The 21,981-nt window shown below is 33.8% G+C and overlaps 1 protein-coding gene across 4 annotated transcripts in view; it reads left to right on the top strand.

The window, feature by feature from the left end:
- The window catches only part of LOC149530352 (Tetratricopeptide repeat (TPR)-like superfamily protein), a 287,943-nt gene extending 270,356 nt beyond the window's left edge, over positions 1-17,587 (top strand). For all 4 annotated transcript variants that reach the window (XM_089811938.1, XM_089811941.1, XM_089811939.1 and 1 more), the window contains one exon: positions 16,922-17,587. In XM_089811938.1, the coding sequence (XP_089668064.1) occupies positions 16,922-17,331 (410 nt within the window). In that variant the 3' untranslated portion in view covers positions 17,332-17,587. The remainder of the gene's footprint in view (positions 1-16,921) is intronic.
- The last annotated feature ends 4,394 nt before the right edge of the window (positions 17,588-21,981 follow it).

Raw genomic sequence — 21,981 nt, 5'->3', positions numbered from 1 at the left:
TGACATTTTGTCAAACAATTGGCATGCAAACTAATAAGCTGATCATCAAACTCTAGGTTTACAATATAGATAGTCTAAAAATTACAATGCTCTTTAATTGCAAAATCCTAGCCTTCCTTTGATACCAATAATGCCAAATGGCAAACAAAGACAAGTACAATATGGAAATAGTGAAGTGCTGAAGCTATATTTTGTACTCAGCTGAAAACCTACTTTTATCAGAAAATATGTCAAATGAGAAGTGAAGAACCTGATTGTAGATGGCTGTAATAATTTTCTACAATGCTGCCCCTTCTGCTTTGCTTTTTTCCGGTCTGCTTTTTCCACTTGCTTTTTCCGGATTTGCTTTTTTTTTTGTTTTTGCTTTTTCGAACTGCTTTTTCGGATTGCTTTTTTCGGAGCTACTTTTTTCGGACTGCTTTAAAATGGCTTCCTATAATTTCAGACCTGCTAGAAATGACTTCCAATAATTTTGGCCCTGCTAAAAATGGCCTTAGGCCCAATGATGCCCTAGCTGAAATGACAAAAGTATCACCTCCAAATGTGCAACCCTTCAGAAGATATTTCACTTCTTCAGTTATGCTAATCCAAGGGAGTTTTTGTTCCCAAAGATCAACTGACTATCTGAAACCACTTGGGTCCACAATAGACTATGTGACTGAATCAGAATTTGATGTCAAGAGAGAAATAAACAACTGGATGATTAGAATGAAGCTCGGGGTGCTTATTTATTCTTTTTCTCCACTTTCTCCAGAAACTTGTAGAACATTATTTTATTTTATCTATTAGTGACTTTATAAAAAACATTTTATAATTCAAGTCACTTTATTAAATTAATTAAATATAAAGTTACCTTTTAATATTTATTTATTTGATAACTTTATAAATAATTAACTTAATATCACTTATTTATTTAATTAAAATAATTAATTAGTCATCCTCATAAAATATTCATTATTTTGGACAACTTAATTAATTAAATTAATTAAATCAAATTGCCTCCAAAATGGGGACATGACATATACTTTAACTGATGCTATACATCAACACTTACTTGACAAAGTTTTTGAATGTATGCTCTTGATTATTTGACTTCCTTTGTAACCTACTCCCGTCTTGCTTGAGGATGGCCTTTGACTATTATTTGAGACTATTATTCAAATTTGATATTGCTTTCCTCTAGGTTATTTTTCAGCCTTTCAATTTCTTGACTCAATCTGGTACACTCCCCATCTTTTGCATTTAGATTGCTTTTCACATCATTTTCAGCTTGTTTGGCTTCATCTAGTTGAGTCTTTGTTTCTTTAATTTGCATTTTGTACTTGGTGACTTTCTCTTTTAGTTTAGTATTCTGTTTATATGCATAATGTAACTCTTCCATGACATCAACATCTTCTTCATCACTAGATGACTCATCATTTTCTTCCTCTTCACTACATGTCTCATCAACACCTCTGTCCTTGTTGTATGCCTCATTAGAATCTCCTTCTTCCTCATGCACACCTGTCATGGCCAAAAAGTGTATCTCATCTTCTGTATCATCACTTTGGTATTCATCATTGCTCTCTTCTAATGAGCTTCTTTCTTTCTTCAAGTATAGACTCTTTTTGTGTTTGTGAAACTTATTCTTCTTATGATTGTGCTTAGCATGCTTCTTTCCTTTTTTCTCTGTCTATTTTTCTTCTTCTTCATCACTAGAGTCACCGCTGTTTAGAGGGCATTTTGATGCATAATGTCCCTGTCTTCCACAATTAAAACATCTGAATTTGCCGTTGTTCTTTCCATTACTCTTTTCAACTTTCTTTTGAAACAAGTATTAGATTCATCCGATTCACTATTTGAGCTTTCACTTGATATTTTCTTTTTGCTTTTACCCCTTTTAGATGCCTTGAATGCTATTTCCTTCTTTGGTTCATTTCCTCCAACTTGCATTTCATAAGCAGTAAGGATCCCATGCAATTCATCTTTTGTCAAAGAGTCTAAATGTATCCTTTCTTCGATTGTAGATACTTAAGAATTGAATTTCATAGGTAATGATCTTAAGATCTTCTAGACTGCTAGTTGTTCCTTTACATCTTCACCAAGGGCTTTCATTGAGTTAACATCATCTATATGATCAAGAAAAGTGGCAACATTTTCATCCTCTTTCATTTTGATGCTTTCAAATACACTTCGATGGGTTTGTAGTTTTGCATTCTTTACATTAACAACTCCATAAAAAAATTTCAACTTGGCAGATTTATAGTGCATAACTTTTGCAAATTCTGATTCAGCAAGATTGCATAGAATTGCATGTTTTTCTTTAGCATTGTTTTCACATTTTCTCTTTTCAGTTGTATCCGTTGGTGGGTTTTGCAGCGGTGTGTAACTGTAATGCCCACCCATAGTTTGTTTTTCCATTATATTTACCAAACTCTTTTATGTCTATTTCATGGATGTGTTAGTTTCAAGGATATTATTTCATAACTTGGACTAGAGATATATCAACGATGATTACTTAGTTGACTATATTTGATGTATTGTTTAATGATTATGGTTACTGGTGCATTAATGATGCTTTAATGATTCGTAGTTAATAAATGTGATTCCTTTCATAGCAATATCAGATGATGCTTTAATGATGATTACTTCATATTCATAACAATGCATTATTTTATCTAAGCATTTGATGTTTGACTTATAATTATTATGGTACTTACCCCATACTTGCATGTGTATGGTACATGTCTCTATTTTATCTTTCTGTTTGTCGTGTTTGATGTGGTTAAGGGAGAGAGTCGTAGTCACCTGCTAGTCGAGATCTACACGATGTACCACTCCCTACCATTGTTTGTTTAGTTTAGATATATTTATATACATGTACACACTCGTCTTTTATGCAGAATGTAGGTACCGGGCATCGACTTCCCTAAATGTCAGGATGAGCGTGCCCTATCACAATAACTCAATGGTAAGAATGAGGAGATAATGTTCAGATTCAATCCCAACCATAGCCTAAATACTTGTCTTACAAGGAGGACTCGTAACTAACTTTCCACCCTTTTTAAAACCTGTGAGTTTATTTTTGTTTGTGTTGTTTGATTTTCAGCTTTGGTCTTTTTTGTTAATTTTGCTTTTATGTGGATTTCACTATGTGATTTATTTGGTAAATGATTTAATTATAATATTTTTGTTAATCATATAATATTGAGAATCATTAAATATTATTAGATTAAAAAGAAAATATTAAAGCATGAGAATATTTAATTAATTAAAAAAATAATTAAAAATGTTCTTTAATTTAGAAGTCTAAATTGAGAAAATTGGTTAAAGAGAAATTAGAATATGATGATATTTAATTAATTATTATGTACTTCAGTTTAAAAGATTTAATTAAAAAGTTGGATAAAAAAATATTAAAATATTAAAGATTTAATTTTTATTATTATAATTATTTATTTAATAATAATTAAATTAGAGTTGCATTTAAACAATGAGATTTGATTATTATTATTAATTTAAATAATAAACTATGCTTTAATTAGTGCACTAATTAATAAAATGGAGGAAAATAAAATATAAAAGAATGAAATTTAAAGATAAAGTTATAGTTCTAATCGTGGCGTAGTTGTATTTATTTAATTTAATGATAATTATTTAAGAGTTTTATTTTAATAATAAACTCTAAATAATGTTATTAATTAAATTAATAAATATATTATTAAAATAACTTCAAAAATTAATTAAAGAGAGAGCTAATTATTAAACTAAGATATTTTGTAATTAAATATCCAAAAGAGTTGTGCATGAAAATGTAAAAGGTAATGAAGTAATAAACAATAATTGATCAGTGAGTTCCCTCTTGTGATGCACAATCAGAGCCCTAATTTAGGGGAGAACTCTTTATCAGAGATCTAAAGCTCATTTTGTAATTACACAAGTTTTGGGGAGCAAAATTCAGAATTTGATCAAAAGAATTGTTGAAAGTTTTAGAGGGTTTGGATTTGCATGCATTCACAAATTGTCTTAGATTTTAGTTGTAGTTTTGAGGTAGGGTTTGAAAACTCATTATAGAATTTTATTGAAAAATCTATCTACTTCATGTCTTCATGGGTGCTTGTATTATACTTATTTATTTACTATATTTATTTTTGGATAAAGAATTATGTTGTAAATTTTGAAAAGGAAAAATTATTAATCAAGAAAAATTGATTGCAAATTTTAAAAAAAATGTAGAAATTTATTATGATTATATTCTTTTGAAACCCTTTTTAATATAGCAAAAATTCAATTATAGAAAATTTGGAAAAAAATAATAAATTGAATAGTTAAGGTTTCAACTTTAAATTTGTTATTAGAACTATGTGATTATCATGAATTTTCTAAATATAGATAAATATTATTCTTATATATGAAATAATTTAATTGCAAAATTTATTGAGAAAAATGAAAAAATAATAATTGAGAGGAAAGCACATTGTAACTAAACGTATACATGCATTTGAAAACAAATATGCTAAATTTTTTTTTTTTTAAAGTATAGTATACTTGCATGATTTGAGAGATCAAAGACATGCGAAAATACTAATTGCATGTTTATTTTTATTTTATAAAAATATAATATAATTTTCAAATTTATTTATTTATTTAAAGAATAACAATAATAATTTGTTAATTTTTAAAATTAAATAAATATTATCTATTTAGTTATAAAGTGTATGTTAGTATTAGTGATTATTTAAGTCTAATTAAACTCTTAGTTGCATATAAATGATTTTATAATTATTAATGCAAGAGAGAAGTAATAAATAAATATTTATAATTTTATTATATTTTAAGAGAAATTGTGGTAGAGTTAACTTGTAATCATTTAGTTAATAACTGTTTGACTTTATGAGAGAAATTATAAATAATTAAATTAAATTTATAATTTTATCTCTAGTTGCATTATGAATTAAAGGAAAAGTAAATGTTAATATTGGACTTAAATAGAAGTCAAATTAATATTTGAGAAATGAAATTGATATTAATATTTAATCTAATAATATACATTTATGTTTTAATTAAATCATTTATGATCTAAGATTATTTAAATTAATAACATGATAATATTGCGTGATATTTTATATGCACAAAAAGATTGGATATTTAAATACTTATTGTTTTAAATAAATATATTAGCATAACAATTTATATTAACATGTATATTCTTACTTTATTTTTAAACACATCCTTATAACCCAAACTAAACAAGAGAAATTAGTGGAATAAAATTATGTGGCTGAAAACTATGTGTTTTCTAATATTTTATTTATAGTCTTGTGATGTTTATTTTTTTGATAGTTTTTCTTTGTGGGTTGTTTAGTTAGCCAAATTAGGATGTGCACTAGAGGCGTTTTTTGAGATTGTTTTTATAATTATTTGACTGGATGTCATGATGAACTTTATGATTTGAATTGAGATTTATGTTTTATGAGCTTTATGCTATTGAGCATTTATGAGAACTTGAGTTTTGAGAACTAATATTATTTTTGGCTTGCTTGTTAAGGAACCAAATTGGATCAATATTACTTCTGTGGTATGGGACACTATTGTGATTCGTGATTTTTGGGAAGGTAGTCTAAGTGCATGTCTATGGGAGTGGCTTACAATGTGGGTTGGGGCCTAAGTGGTTGCCAGGGTAACTCATTGCAAGTTGTGTAACAAGTGATAATATAGTAATTAAAATATCTTGCCTAACTATTTTCTTTGAGATACATTAAAATAGTAAGTTGAGATTTTTCTTTGTCCATGCCTTGAGTGTTTGTATAGACTAAGGATGTGATGTAGATGATACCTTCAGAGGTATGACTAGTTTTCGTGTCTTCACGAGAGAGTATTCTGGTTCCACATAGAGTCACTAGGGGGCCAGGGTTTTGAGAGACTACCAAGGTAACTTTAGAGTTGGCTTATGTGATGACACTCCATAATATGTAGCTTGAGTCTCCTTCATGGATTTTTTTGTTTTTGTCTCTAGTGGTGTATTTGTTGAATATTACTTTTGATGGTGTATTTATTGTGAGTTGTTACTCATTGATTGGATGTCATTTATTATTGACGATTGACTTTTATTAATGAATAATCAATTATTCATAGGTGGTGTATTGTTATTGTTAGAGTTAGTGATTGGTAGTTTACTTTTATTAATGACAATTGTTATCTATTGGTCATTGTGTTTGTGACGCATGACATTGATTTCGAGGTGGTTGTATATTTCTGGTCTTGGTATTTGTATGTTGACTTGGTATGAGATGTTAGTATTGGAATGTGTCATTTCAATTTTGATTATCTCTTCTTCTTGAGCAGTTTGTGTTACCCTTGAGATAGTTTGGGCTATCAGGATTCTTTGCTTAGGATTATTTTATGATTTGATTATCTGTGTGTGGATCGTACATTATCTCTCTTGCACGGTGGGAGTGGGAGCCTGATTAGGTGACCACACGGTTGGGAGGTAGTGTATTCTTACCATTTGGGTCCCCCTCAGATTGACAGATGTTGGATGCTCATTGATATAGTGGTACCATTATCATTCTTCCTCTTATCTTGAAGACTTCTATTCATTTGATGTATCTATGTATCATGTGTTTTGAGATCCTATGAGATATTGTATTGTATATTGATGTACTTGTATCTATTTTCACATACCCTATGACATGTGCAGTGGATGTTATTCATTAGATGTGCTTTCATATTATCAGTTGTAGTTATGCATTTACTTATATGACAATGTATGTGTTTATGCATTTTATGATTATGGACATTGTAATTAAGACTTAAACTCATTAATAAAACTTTCTTAAATGTGACTCAACGTGAAGGAACCCTTGAGAAATTGAAACTATATTTGTAATTGATTATGTGTCCTTGATGTGTATGTATATATTGCTTCCGTATTATTGTTACTTTGATGTTGTTTAAATTTTTTTTTTAAAAATAGTTCAGTAAACTTTGTAACATATTAGGTTTTTTTTTTTTGGGTTCCCGAGCAGGGCGTTACATCTCTTTCGTTGAGTTAACATCATCTATATGATCAAGAAAAGTGACAACATTTTGTCCTCTTTCATTTTGAGGCTTTCAAATACACTTCGATGGGTTTGTAGTTTTGCTTTCTTTACTTTAACAGCTCCTTCATAAACATTTTTCAACTTGTCCCACATGTCCTTGGCAGATTTATAGTGCATAACTTTTGCAAATTCTGATTCGGCAAGATTGCATAGAATTGCATCTTTTGCTTTAGCATTGTTTTCACATTTTCTCTTTCCGATTGTAACTGTTGGTGGGTTTTGCGGCAGTGTAACCATCTAGCACTGATTGCCAAACATTGAATGCAATAGCAGTTAGATAAGTTTCCGTTTTTATACTCCAGTAAGCATAGTTCGTCCCATCAAACATTGGTGTTTTGTTTTGAAAGATTTCACCCATTTTGTGCTCTTTAGATTTACTTTCAAGCGGTTAGGCTTTAAAGAGGGAAATGGCTCTAACACCAATTGAAGAGCACACAATCATACTGAGAGGGGGGGCATGGGAATCGGTATAATAGTAGTTTTTGCCAATTCAAAACTTTTTATCCAAATAACTTTATATGTTGGAATCAATAATTATGCACATGAATATGATGACACAAGATTTAGATGGAAACCCAATGCAGGAGACAACTATGACAATAAATGCTTTTATATAAACTGTTCTTTTACAATGTTTTTACGCTACAATCTACTAGAGGCTCCAACCCTTTTATTTATGGGCATCGACTTACTAGAAGCTCCAACTCCCACTCTTTGCAAGCTCCAACCTACTGGAAGCGCCAACGCCCACTGTTATCTTTGTGAGCACCAAACCATTGCACACAAACTTCTTTTCCACCTTGGCAATGTTGCTTACTCAACTGATGATGGATACTTGAATTGCATAATTTCTCTTCTTCAATGTGATAATTATATCTACATTAATTTTTGATCTCTACTTGTACACGCCATTCTTCCCTCATACTCTTTGCTCTCTTCCCGTTATGAATATATATATTAGATTAAAAAACTGAATATATATTTCTTTTATTATATTTTCTTCTCCAACTTCTAACCTCTTTTCTTCTTCTTATCTTTTCTTTTTTTGAAACATATCATATTTATATCTTATTCAATATAAGACGTGACTTTCCAATGTCAAGTCAAGTCTCTCCTTAAAATTAAACCTTACTTATCGACTCTAACATCATTATTACTTAACATACAAAGGTGTTCTTCATACTTGACGGTGAGTAAGTACTTCTTCCTTCACTACCTGTGGTGATTCAAATGGTTCCAAATGTTGAAGAATTTAATCCTCTTAATATTCATAATCTTCCCCTGTCGATATGCGAAGGCATCGTTTCTTGCTTGTAGATAATATATTTATTTCTTTGGCTCATGTAATGTGTTGTTTGATAGGATACATCTTTTTGAAGACACCATTTTCATATGGAGTTTTATCAATAAACATGTTTATCAATTTATTTGTTTAGGGAACATTGCTTATGCATCTTCACTAATATTCTAATTTAAACTTCAATACTCTCTGATTGTCATAAGTTTCTCCAATGCTTGATCTACAATGCTGGTTTTGACTCATGGCTATCAGGCTTGACATGCTAAGAACATATTTTGTGTTTTTGAATTAAAAAGTAACCAAAACAAGGGGGCCGGCCCTTACAACAGACTAACCGGCCTACAACCAGCTGATTACCGCCAAACAAAATTACTTTCTACTGCTGTCAATCTAAACAAAAACAACACCCGAAGGATCATTATAAAAAGTCTTACTAGGCATATTATAACCAATGCCTTAAACAAAACTATTAAACTGAAAAAGTTAATAAACAAAGGCAAAACCGCCTTAAACCAAACAAAGTTCAAGAACCAGAAAACCATTAAACGTAGAAAACCAAGGGGAGCAAGCCCTAATTGAGCTTCTTATCATCCTTCCCCTTTAGGAGGATGTTGGCCCAGTCCTCAACCAGGAAGTCAAACAGTATTTTTGGAGTCTTCATGGGTCAAGTCTCCCTCCTGATTGTCCTTTAGCAGGTGCAAAGCAGTGGCCGCTGCGTGTGTCACCTTGATGGTGAACTTTTCAAATAGTCTTACTCTTTCCTCCTGGGTGTGCACTCTCTCCCTCAACTCTTTGTCAGCTAGCTTAAGAGACTCCTCGAGGACCTCTTGCTTTCCACTCAGATTACCATCCACCATCCAACATATTCTGTGTTGACTTCAATACCTTTACTTTCATCAGTTCAATAACTACTCTTATTTTTACTTTGATTACTCCCAATTCATATCATTCTTCCATTTGTTACTCGTGAAAATCATTATCTCTTGAGCACTTATTCTTGTCTCCTGCAAACACATACTTGAAGGCTCTCTCTTATTGTTTTGTTTCTGAGATCAAAACTCCTATTGGCGGGTGACTCCTTGACTTTTTGTACATAGAGTCCTTCAATGGAATGCAACCTGGAAAATTTGTCTTGATGGAACTGTAGATTGAACACTCTTTGTTCATGGTGATTGCTCTTTGTTCATGATCTTCATTTGAATGCTGCATATATATTATCGCTGGCCAGTTTTATTATCATTGTTCCTCCATTTTCATTTATTCTTTAATTGCATATCATGTTTGTATATGTATCTTAACTGTTGCTGCAAGAATTTTTGAATTCCTAGAGTTTACAGCACCTCGGTATCTCCAACGCTACTCATACGCAGTTCCAGAATTTCTTCAAAGTACAGTTCGAACTAGATATCTCTTGATTCCATCGTATATGCCCAATACACCATTCATGTCCTTTCATAGAAGACTCTTGAAGTCGATTCTATATTTTTTATCAATTTGACTGTATAGTAAACTTCATATCAAATATTACTAGCACCACCTGTATATGGGTCCATGTAATTGTATTTTATTTTCCATCTTTGATTATATGCTTGCCATAAAACTTTACCACACGAGCACAAATCTATGTTGTTTCTTGTACATATCAAGAGTGTTCCAATTTGAAGTTTGTAATAACTTTTGAACCCGATACTCTTAGGCGACTATCCAGATGAAAAATTTATATTCATTGAACGCATGTAACAATCCTTTTGACATGTTCGAGGCCTGCAAGATATTGACAACATTGATGATGTTTTAATTCCATTGCCTTAACTCACGATGACTGGATATTCCACTATGTGATAGCTGAAGACAATTATACTACCATTTCATGATAACCATACTAAGTGATGTCTATACTTGCATCACTGGAATATTATGGCTGACAAGGATGCTTATTTGTCATTGTCACTTTTTTTTTTTTTTTTCCTGGTATCTTCTAAAACTCCGACAGCTCTTCTTTCTATTTTAATCACTGTTCTGAAATGATCGACTCATCTGGAATTTATTGCTGCATATGGTCTTCAGTCTGGTGTGTTCAGTCACTGTTATGGTCTTTGCAATCTGCTGTAATTGTGTCACTGTTAATTATCAAACTGCGTCTATACTCCATAATTTATATTCTGATTCAAGTATGTTTTATTCACTATCTATTATGATGCTTCTAATATGAATGCTTATTAGATTTTTGACACTTTCTTATGTGCATCTCTGTAGTATGTTTGATGGTTTGTTTACTATTTCTCCAATATAGATATTGTTTACTTTTAATACAGACTCGTAAACCTAGTATGAAAATCTTTGACATTAATGACAACTTTTTCGTTGTACCTTTGACATTAATGACAATGATTCCATCAAGTTGGTGACCCAAAGGGCATGACTAGAAACTCGTAATGGCCAAAGTGACATCTAAATGCTGTCTTCTCCTCATCCTTCTCTCAAACATTGATTTGATGATATCTTGATCTCAAGTCTATCTTTGAAAAGAAGCAAGCACCATGCAATTCATCTATCTACTCATCGATACAAGGAATTGGATACCTATTCTTTACTGTTCTCATGTTCAAGTCTCTATAATCAATGCACATTCGCATTGTTCCATCTTTTTTCTTCACCAATACTACTGAAGAGGCAAAATGACTCTTGCTTGGTCTAATGTTTCCCATTTTCAACAGCTCTTTGATGATTTTTTCCATCTCATCTTTATGTCTTTTTGAATGCCTGTAAGGAGTAGTTATAAGCAGTTTGGCACCTTCTTCTAGCTCTATTATATGTTCAATACATCTATCCATTGGAATACCTTGGGGAATGTCACTAAATACTTTGTTGTACTTATGCAAAAGCACCTTAATTTCAGGTTGAAAACTCCTCTTTTTCTGTCCTAACTCAGTGTGATAACACACTCTACTGCCCACTCCACTTGATCATGCCTCATTAATCTTTCCATTTGTTTAAAGGATATATTTTTGGGCTACCACTTCTCATGGCTACCACTTCTCATGGCCCTAAGAAGAATTTTTTCCATCAATTTAAAGTTTCATTTCCATTGTTTGCAAATTCATTCTTAAACACACCAAATGATCAGAGCCATTGGATGACAAGCAATGCATTAATGCCTCCAATACTAACCACATAGAAGTCATCATTTAATTCACACTCACCTAGCTGAATGCATAGATCTGGTATCTTCCTCGTGCAAGTATGTGTAAATCCATCAACAGCCATTACTCTAAATCCCTCACATTCTTCAGTCCTTAATCTCCTTCTTTCCCCAATACCTTCATCAATAAAATTGTGTGTTGCACCCATGTCTATGAGTGATTATTCGTTGTCCACACAACACACCTCTAACTCTGAAAGAACCTATTTTCAAGCTGGTTAATTTTGACATGCGACTCTTTTTCCCATGTTCCTTTTCTGATTCTTTAGAAGAGGAGTCTTACTCACTAGTCTTGGATTCGGTCTATTATTCTGGATTTTTAGAACTTGATTTGGGAGCTGTAAAATACTCCAACTGTTTAGCTTTAGCCTTAACAACACACTTATGAGTTGGGTCCCAAGGTTCTCTTCATTGGGAACATAATTTCTTCTTTTTGAGGTCATTTAATTGTTCATCATCTATTCTAGTCTGCACTTTCTTTAACTAATCACAATCTTTGAGTGAGTATTTTTTATCCCTTTTCTTTTAGTAATGAAGGTTCCTTGGAAATATTTACCACTTGAAGTTGAAGCTTCCATTTCTCTTTCTCTTTTGATAGCATCTTGCAAATTTGTAGGATTTAAAGCCTTAAACCAGTCCCCAAGGGTTCCATTAAACCATTAATAAAGAATACCACTCTCCTTTCTAAGATATCAGTTATTGAAACTGGGAGCTTTTGAACTTCTGAAATGAAAGTCTCTATGGTTCCCCATTGTTTCAACTGAGCCAGCTCCTTGAAATCTAATTCTGGATCTTTCTTATCAAAACAATTTATAAGCTTCTCTGTAAACTCTGCATAAGATACAATCTGATCACGACCAAGTAATCAGTCCCTGATACCGCCATTCTTGAGCACTGCCCTCCAAATGCAAAGTTGCATATTTTATGGCCTCATCTTCTGTTGGTTTGAGGTGGAAATATCCAATTTTTGTACCCAAGATCTTGTTGTGATTGTCCTTGAACCGTCAAAAAAGGGAATAGCAACATTGCCAACTCTCCGTTGCAATTCTTGGTTCTGAAATCTTCCACCACTCCTATGTGGTCTATTCCTTTCTCTGAAAGCTAATTAATCGGGAAAAGGTATTTCATTCTGAAAATCTGCTCCCAAATCTTGCCAGTTGGTCCAAACCTGTCTATGAAATTCTTTGTCTGTTTGTTCATTCTCAACTGGTAGGTTGTTGGTATTACAAAATGTAGGCATTAATGGTCTTGACTCTTGAATGGACTGCAGGCCCAGAGGCTCCTTGCTATTCAGGTCCATTTGTAGTAGAACCCTATCCTTGATTTCCATTGTTTCCTTGGTTCCCAGTATTGCCATTATTTCCATTGTTTCCCCTATTACAATTTTGTTGCGCTAAGGAGTTGGCATTTGAGCCATTTTCTAATGAGATTGTGTTAATATGTTAATCATTTTCCTTTGTGTTCTTGCAAACTCCCCTAGGACATTTTCAATTCCATTGGTGTTTTGAGAATTTCTATCCATTGCCCCTGTTTGAAAAGCAGAGTGTCCAATCTTTGATTGCTGGTCCAAATTAGGATTTGATCTATTCCTCCAAAGATAGTAGTGGTGAGTTGGTGGATGCATAACACCCCAGTCAACAAGAGATTAACAAAGCTCTGATACCACTATAATAGGCTACTCTTGCTAGCTAACAGTTACAAATTACAATGTTTCCAAATGAATGCTTGCTTCAATTTCTAATAACAATGACTTAATGACAGTCTCAGTTTAAATGCATGAAGCCTGATTTTTGCTACTGTAAAGATTGCAGAGATCAAATTCAAAGAAACCACAGTTCACTAATAAACAATTTTCTATATCTCACATGCTTGTGTCTAATACAAAAGAGAACAATTATGGAAATGTAACAGAACAATTTATATTATTTAATTACAGTCCAAAAACTCTGACCTTTTACTGTCAAAGACTACCCCAGCTATAGCAACAGAACCAAGAGGCACATTTCCAAAACTTGACAAAGCCATGTCCTTGAGCTTTCACCCAATTTCCTCTCAATGTACTAACTAAACCAACTTAAGGACTTGCACATTCGATGCTTATCATAACTGGTAGAAGTGGTGTTTAGTATTGGTTGACCGTCTTCATCCTCTTAAGATGATTCCCCCAAACTGTTCAGTTCATTCCACCGTGCATTAGATTTCTGTGTTGTTGCCTTCCACATTAAACATGATCATTCTCCCCTTTCTGGTAGTTCCCCTTATATTCTTAGGACCTATGGCTATTTCTTCTTATTTGTAAATTGACAAAAACTCCATCGATGTATTTCATCATCCTCTGAGTGTTTCTGCCTTCATCTATGTCATATACACCACTCTCGGAGATCGTCGGTGTCGTTTCCTTGAAAGGATAGTATTTTGTTTAATGTGCAGACATTTCTCGTTGATGTAGCGACTTGTGTCGCCAAGCGGTGGCCTCTGCACAAACACTTGCCTTGGACTCAGTGGTAAAGGAGTTGAAGAACATCATATCTTTCATGAGAGTGGGATGTCCAGCAGCCTTTACCATTTGTTTTGAGGAGCGTGGATGGCCGAGTGTAGAGACTACAGAGATGCGCCAGGATTGGGCCACTATGAGGGAGATGAGTATGGAGAGATGCATCGAGACTCAGATTGAGGAGATAGTCCAGATACATAGGGATTCTTATTATACCTTTCAGAGGAGTCAGGCAGATTAGGCAGCAGCAGAGAGGACTCCTATGAAGGCGGAACTAGCTGCAGATTAGGTAGTTTGGGAGTTAGAGAAAGTAGCCTGGGAATCCGAGAGAACAGCATTTTTGACCCAGCAGAGTTAGCTATAGCAAGTAGCAGCAGAGGAGCAGGTGGTAGTGGAGAAAGAGAAGGAGCTTGGAAAGATTGCTGAAATGATGCAATTAGCCTTGGAGATTCAGATGGAGGCTGAAGTAGATTTGAAGGTACGGACAGGACAAGTGCCAGAGCTACGAGCAGAGTTGGACGAGCTTAGAGCATGGACGTCTACTACACCAGGGATGCATCCCTCTTCCTAGTTGTCTAATCTTGATATAATTTTGTTTTGGTTATAGTTGAGTTTTGTTGTAAGGGTTGTCTCTATTTTGTCATCCGGAGATCCGGAGACGACTTTACTTTTTGGGTGGGATGATGTTGTCGGTAAAATCTATATTGTAGCTGATGGGTAGAAATGTATCCGAAGGGCACGTGACAATTGAGTCACCCCTTCAGGAAAATATATGTACATTGTCTGAAGGAACATCATTGGAACATCATTATCATTGTAATCGTTCTTTGTATACTGCTTATATGAATAAAGTTTGTGTTCTGTGTTACATTTTAATCTATTGAATGCAATAAGTATCCTTTTACCCTATATGGTAAACAATCCATAGTGATTGCTCGACACTCCTACAAGTAACCTACTAGCAGTAAACATTACAACCCAGAATGAAATGCAGAAATATTATTTGTAGGGTGATGCCATCTCATAGCGTTTTGCCAATAACCTCCGTTGTCTTTTGGACACGTACTTCTTTCTATCTATGGCTGGAACTTGTTTATCCTAAGTGTATTGTTTCAATGCTGAAGATAGGTGTTTTCTGACGAGACTCTGTAGTACAATATTCGGGCCAACTCTATGCATACAATTTTCTAGTCACGAGAAATTCTCTGTGAAAATTCCCTGCTCTAGTCTCAGACGACTCTTCTCTCTTATTCCTGCAAAACATAACTGCTGTGTCATTTGGCTTTCCAGCTTATTCCCAGGTAGCTTCCTGTGTTTGTCTTTAGTCCCCCTTTTATATATATATATATATATCATAGTTCCAAGAATCACGGCGATTCATGCGATTCACGCGATTTGGCGATTCGATTCAAGCCAAACGATTTTTTGTGAATCGGTGAATCGAATCAGCGATAAAGGGTTTATGAAATAAGTTACTCACTAAATTTCAAGGGTTTTTTAAATTTTCCGATTCATGGCCGATTCATGGCCGATTCACGATTTGATTCGGCCTTGCCGATTCCGATCCGATTCCGATTCTTGTTACTTTGATATATATATATATATATATATATATATATATATATATTTGTGTATTCATTAAAATACAAAACCTCCAATATGTTTGTAAATATATTTATATATTAAATGCAAAAGAAGGGAAAAGCATTTATTAAAATGATTGTGAATTTTTTAAGGCCAGGAGGGGACATTACAATCTTCTCTTAAGAATACTTATATGATGAGAAGCAGTTCTCTTTATGCTTTCAGGTACGTTGTCCAAGTTCAGTTCTAAATTTTAGACTTCTGAACAGCTCCAATTCTTGCAATACTATTGGATATGTTTAGGTTTGGACAAAAAAACTGAGGACCAAGTCTTAACTATCTTAGAGATTGCATCCTCCACTAGGGATAGATTTGCGATTTAGAGTTTGATTGTAGTTCATGTTAATCGTATCTCTTCTTTAAAAGGGTCACATTTCCTCATATTACTCTAAACAAAGGATCAAGTCTTAACTATCTTAGAGATTGCATCCTCCACTTGGGATCGGTTTGCAATTCAAAACTTGATCATAGTTGATATTAATCATATCTCTTCTTTAGGAGGGTCACATTTCCTCATATTACTGTAAAATTTCTGAATTCTAACAGGCTAGTACTAATAACTTAAAGGGATATGTAAAATATGACATATCTTTTATGTTTTAATGTCTTCCGCAATTTCTAATCTCCATTAATCTTCGAAGAATATCATGATTTTTGGGAAACCTCTCATAGGTTATGTACAAGACTGAGATTTAAGGATGCTATAAGTGTAGTATATGGCAAAAAAAGGTTTGATATGTGATTCAAATTAAAAAAGAAATGGCATTTGTAGAAGAGCAAAATTTAGGGATGTAATAATTGATGTTTATGACAAGAAAGGTTTGATATATGACCCAGACTAAAAGGAAACAATATTTAACTGCTGTGTTATTCCAATAAATTGTTCATTGACCCAATGGCCAAGGGGGTTTTAAAGCTAAGAATACAATTTTCTCTGTTTATGCTGCTAGACTTGGATAAATGTGGCCATAACAATTTTGAGAAGCAGCTGCTTGCTTTCGTTCTACCAAATACTAGATTATGAGTTTCAAAAAATGAATATGTAAATGGGGTCTTTTTACTAGCATTAACATGAGCTGTTGTACAGTTTTGTCATATATTGAGGTCGTTTAATATTCTCTCTGCTCTTCTGGCTGGCCTTATTTCACTTTTTTTTCCTTTGCAATTTGTGGAAGTAATTTCAGTGTCTTGATTTGCAGGAAATCCAATCAAAGATGATTTAACAATCATCACTGGATTAGGTGACACCCAATGCTTACGACATGATGCTGTTGTTAAAGTCCTTAAAGATGAGTTGGGCCTTCTTGTCTCCAGTCATAAAGATGATCTCAACCCAAAAGGATACATAGGTTTTGAAGATGAAATATGTCAAACTACTTATCATGAAAGACTCAGTAATAGGATTTCTTCTGAGCGAGGTAGTATTATGTATATATATGGTAGCAGTGAATCCAGAAATCCAGGAATTGCTATCCGAAGGCCTCCTAACCTTGGGTGGTTGAGGGTATCAAGCACATCATTAAATCAATGGCTTAGGAAAAAGAGGTTGCCACCAAAAGATATGACGGAGCATCCCTCACCATCCATTCTTAAATCAGAGCACAATTGATCTGGATAACGAAATAAATGTTGATAAAATTGTTTGTTGAGTTCATTTAATTTATCTTAAGCATTTATCCCATGCTAGCATTAAGAATGTAATGTACAATAGAGGCCACAATGTTAGAAGGGCTTGCCTAGTTATTTTTAGTGTGGGATTCAAGCATGGAAAACTTTGTACGTTGTGATTGAAGGGAACTAAATATTGTAGGTCTATGATACATCCAAGGTATTTGTATATAAATCATAAGTTGAAGTTTGAACTACAGCTCTCCTTTTTGTGCATATAGAAATTGATCTTTATGGAAAGTGTCAATTCAGGATTCAACCTCTCCGAATGACACTTGCAGTGCTGTGCCAAATTAATAGTGTGTTTTCTTAATGATGGCTCTGACGGACATTCTTAGTTCTGTAAGTATCATTTTACATAGTCCAGACAACAATCATTTTTTAGCTACTAGAGGTCTATATTATGTGTCTTTTGTGTTTACTATTTTGATAATAAGACAAATATTGTAGTACAATGAATTAGGTAATCGTATGATTATATAATTTATTTGCCGGTAGTTTAATGGAACTTTTAGGATAGGTCAATTAATCAAAAGTTTTATAGAGGACTCGGAACCATTTTAATTAAATGAACATTGAACTGGATCAAAATAAAATATATAAATCAATTTACAAACATGCATTGAAAATTTATGCATACATTCTTGTACATACAGACAATTCTCTGCCTGATTGAATAGCATCATATAAAGTGAAATATACTGTAAGTTTTCCAACTAATCTGCAGTTGGAGGTAAAGTTTTGACCATCTGATTTCACCTTCAAACAGAAGCACACCACTAGTAAAAAAATACACATAACTAACTTGTGTTAGATGCCCTTAGTCATGTGGGAAGAGCATTATTACAACAGTATGCAGTAATGTAAAGAATGACACAAATAGAATTAACAAGAATATGCATAAAACAGTTGTGATAAAAAAAATAAATAAATTTTAAGCTCAGTATACTTTTTGATATTAAAGAGTAGAAAAACAAGGGTGTTGGCCCTTAGTCTTACAAAGACTAACAAAAAAAGCTAAGTTACTGGTTCAGATTCCAGTACGGATGCGGGTTCAAGATTTGGGTTCGATATTCATCTAATTCTTTTGGGGCTTGGGTTCAGATTCATTTTGGGTTCATCCATACAAAAACATATTTTAAAAAAAAATATGTATGTGTGTATATGTATGCAACAAAAAATAAATCCATACTTGAATCTGCTAATAGTAAAGGAACATAGCAAAATACACCACCAAATCTATGGTTCAGTTTAATAGGACATTAATTGCATCATTTAGCAATACATACAACTTGATACACTTGCTTGGTCACGTGCATGGAACATATTTCCATATCATGGGGACAGTTTGAGAATGAAAGGAATAGTCAAAAGATAAGTGCAGTTATCTGAATATTTATTTTGTATTGGTTAGAGCATTTCTAACTAGGCTATATCAAAAGCTGAGATACAAATTTGAAGTCCTGGATTCAAACATATGATATCTTTTTAAAGACATTCCTCTATAATCATCAATTTAGATGTCACCTATTGTCAATTTGGATTTCCTTTATAAGAAAGTTTTCATTTTCATACATAAATGCATAAATGACATATAAACATCTCTTTTGGTCTTTTAGTGGTAAAAAAAACACTTTAAAATGTCTGAAAAAATGTTCTGAAACCAAATTAAACCCAGGTCTAGACAGAAAATTCTTCAAAATTCGCTGCAAATTCTGTGACAAGGACCAGACTTTGTACAGAATTGAACCAGATTTTGAGGGTTGCTGGAGAGAATCTGGTAACTTAGAAAAAAAATTATATTTAACAAGGTAAAAAATAGACCATTAACAACACACTGGCAGACAGTTAATTACCCACATCAAGAAGATAAACAACTCACCCACAACGTGGAAAGGAGAATGAGAAAGTGAAGAATGATCTTTCCTATGTTGCTGGACCACCATCCAAGCAATACTATCACTAGGATCCCTACCACTAGGGGTGGAAAGTGGAGAAACCATCTTGTCAACAAAATGGGCAAAGTGTTAACAAGGCTGCATGTGGCCACCATAAGTAGACTAACAACAGGAGCAACAAACAAAGAAAGGTCTGTGCAGCCAGAGTCTTCCACACCAGTAGCAAGAGGTGGTGTAGGATCCCCAAGGTTTGAGTAGGTCAAATGAGCAGCAAGAGCATCATCATGAGGTGAGTCATTATTAGCCTGTGAAGAGTCATAAGAGGATGAATTTGAAGCTATAATAATTAGATGTTCATAGCTATCTTCTTTCACCAAGTGGAAGCACCTTTATAGTGCATAAGATAACAATCAGTTGTCAAAATGACCAGTAAAAGGTACTGATGAAATCAGAAAGGTAGATCCTCATTATCCACTAGTTGAGTCCATTGTCTATCTCCAAGCACAAGCACCACATCTCTAGGAAGAGGTGTGGATATGTTAATGTCAATCAAAATTTGAGAAAAGCTAGAGAGATTCATTGAGGCAATGGTATCATACATCTTTAAGAAATGAAAAATGGAGTTGTCGGTGGCCTCAAAAGAAAAATTCTTCCAAAAATGTAGAGGATGTTTGGGGAGATGAGTCCACATTAGATAGACACTAAGTGGTTTAGTAAGAGGGTTGAAGGAGGGTGTCCAAGGTTTGCTTAAAAGGGAATGAATCCCTAAATTTCACAACTTGCTCATCAACAAATCTTGTTCCTCTAAAGAAATCAAAAAATCCTTAGCACAAAGGAAAAGCTCAATGCTACCTAAAATTAAGGGTCTCCAAGAATTTGTCAGCCAATGATGAAGATCCAGAAGAAAGGGCTTGAAACTAGCAAATCCACAAACCAACTTGCAACATTTGTAGAAGTCTACGTTATCACCCACAAAGGGGGTTTTGACAAAAGTGGGAGTCAATAATTTCACCTTGAGAAGTAAAGCAATAGCAACAACACGAGGAGAGATTCTCCCATCAATAAATACATGTTTTCCAACAAAGTGTCTAGTGGGAAACAAGTACAAGTTCACTTGTTTCAGCAAAAACCCTTACACTAGAAATAGTCGTGAAACCAAAGACACACTCATCCTCAAAACCCATAGGCACTAAAATAGGTGCAAAGAGGAAGAAGGCAACAATCCATCACAAGCATCCCTAATTTTGCCACTAGGAACACCCATAACACCAAATCCCAACCTAAGAAGCAGCATTGTAGTGGACTAATTCAACTTTTTAATGGAAGATTACAAAGAAGGGAGTTATTGTAGCCATTGGGGCTATACATATATTTAGTTCTTTCTAGGAAGATAGGTTTAGACCTTGGAGCTTGGGTTTGGGTCCAGATTCGAGCTTGGGTCCAAGCTTGGGTCCATAGTGGGTTTGGCTAGGGTCCTTATGGGGATTGTGGATCTCTGTAAGCACAGTCCCACAATACCTAACAGGGACCCTAGCCAAACCCGCCACAAACCCAAGTGAACCCAAAAGGACCCACACGGACCTGTGACCTGTAGGGTCAAAAAAGTGACTTTAAAAACATAAAAACAATCAATTTTTTAATATTTTTTTGTTTGTATCGTTAAAAGAAGCCTAATAAAAAACATTTCATTCATCTAATCTCTCATTTGCTTTCTCATTTCGCTCTCTCATTTTGGTGTGTCCATTTTGCAAGTTTGAAAAGAAGATTGCATAGACTATTTGTGGAGTCTCACATCCTTCTAATAATTAGTGTTGAGTGTTCCAAGTATGCATGTGATCCTTCCCTTTTCTTCTTTGATAGTTTGTTTTTAGTTTTTTTTATTGTTCTAAAATTTTATCAAGCTTTTGTATAAGTTTTGAATTTTTTTCTTTTTAAATTAATGAGTAGTTAGAGTTCAGTGGGGGGGGGAGGGATCCCAAAGATTTAAAATTGATAAAAGTTCTCCTTTGTGGAAGTATACAACAAGAATTGAACATCATTTCATAGGTCGTGTGGTTTAAGGGATTATCATGTGTGAGGGCCCCTAGGTGGAGATAGAAAGTGGTTCTCGACTTCTCAAATAGCAGGTATGTTAAAAGAACAATAAGAGGCTAATAAGTTAGTGTCAAAAGGGAAAAAAAATAGAACAAAGAAAAAACCATGAACACCACCCTCTCAAATAGCCACTAGACAACATCCCTTCCTACCTACCCTTTCTATGGATGAAGAAGAAATAGAAACACCCCCATCCCGCAAGAGAGGCCCATTAGATAAGGCATTTCAAAATGAATTGAGATAAATTGCTAACATAAAGGTTGGGTGTTGCCTATTTATGAATGGTGTTTCATTCGATCTAGTGAGACCACCTTATTGGAGATAGATGGTGCAAGCAATAAATGAAGCACCTCGTGGTTACTAAGGCCTTGGATATGAAAAGTTGAGAACCACCATATTGCATGATGAGAGAAAGAATGTAGAAACCCTCCTTAAACCAATAAAAGATTCTCGGGTCCAAATAGGGGTGAGTATTGTCTCTGATGGATGGAAAGCTTGCAAAAATTGTCCATTAATAAATGTGATTGTTGTATCCCTCAAGGGGGCATTGTTTTTTAGAGCAATTGATTGTGAAGGTCAGGGAAAAGATGCAGATTTTA

The sequence above is a fragment of the Cupressus sempervirens genome, chromosome 11, assembly GCF_028749045.1.
Source record: "Cupressus sempervirens isolate cs-2001-9-10 chromosome 11, ASM2874904v1, whole genome shotgun sequence".
Classification (NCBI taxonomy): domain Eukaryota; kingdom Viridiplantae; phylum Streptophyta; class Pinopsida; order Cupressales; family Cupressaceae; genus Cupressus; species Cupressus sempervirens.
This window is presented reverse-complemented; position numbering and strand designations above follow the sequence as displayed.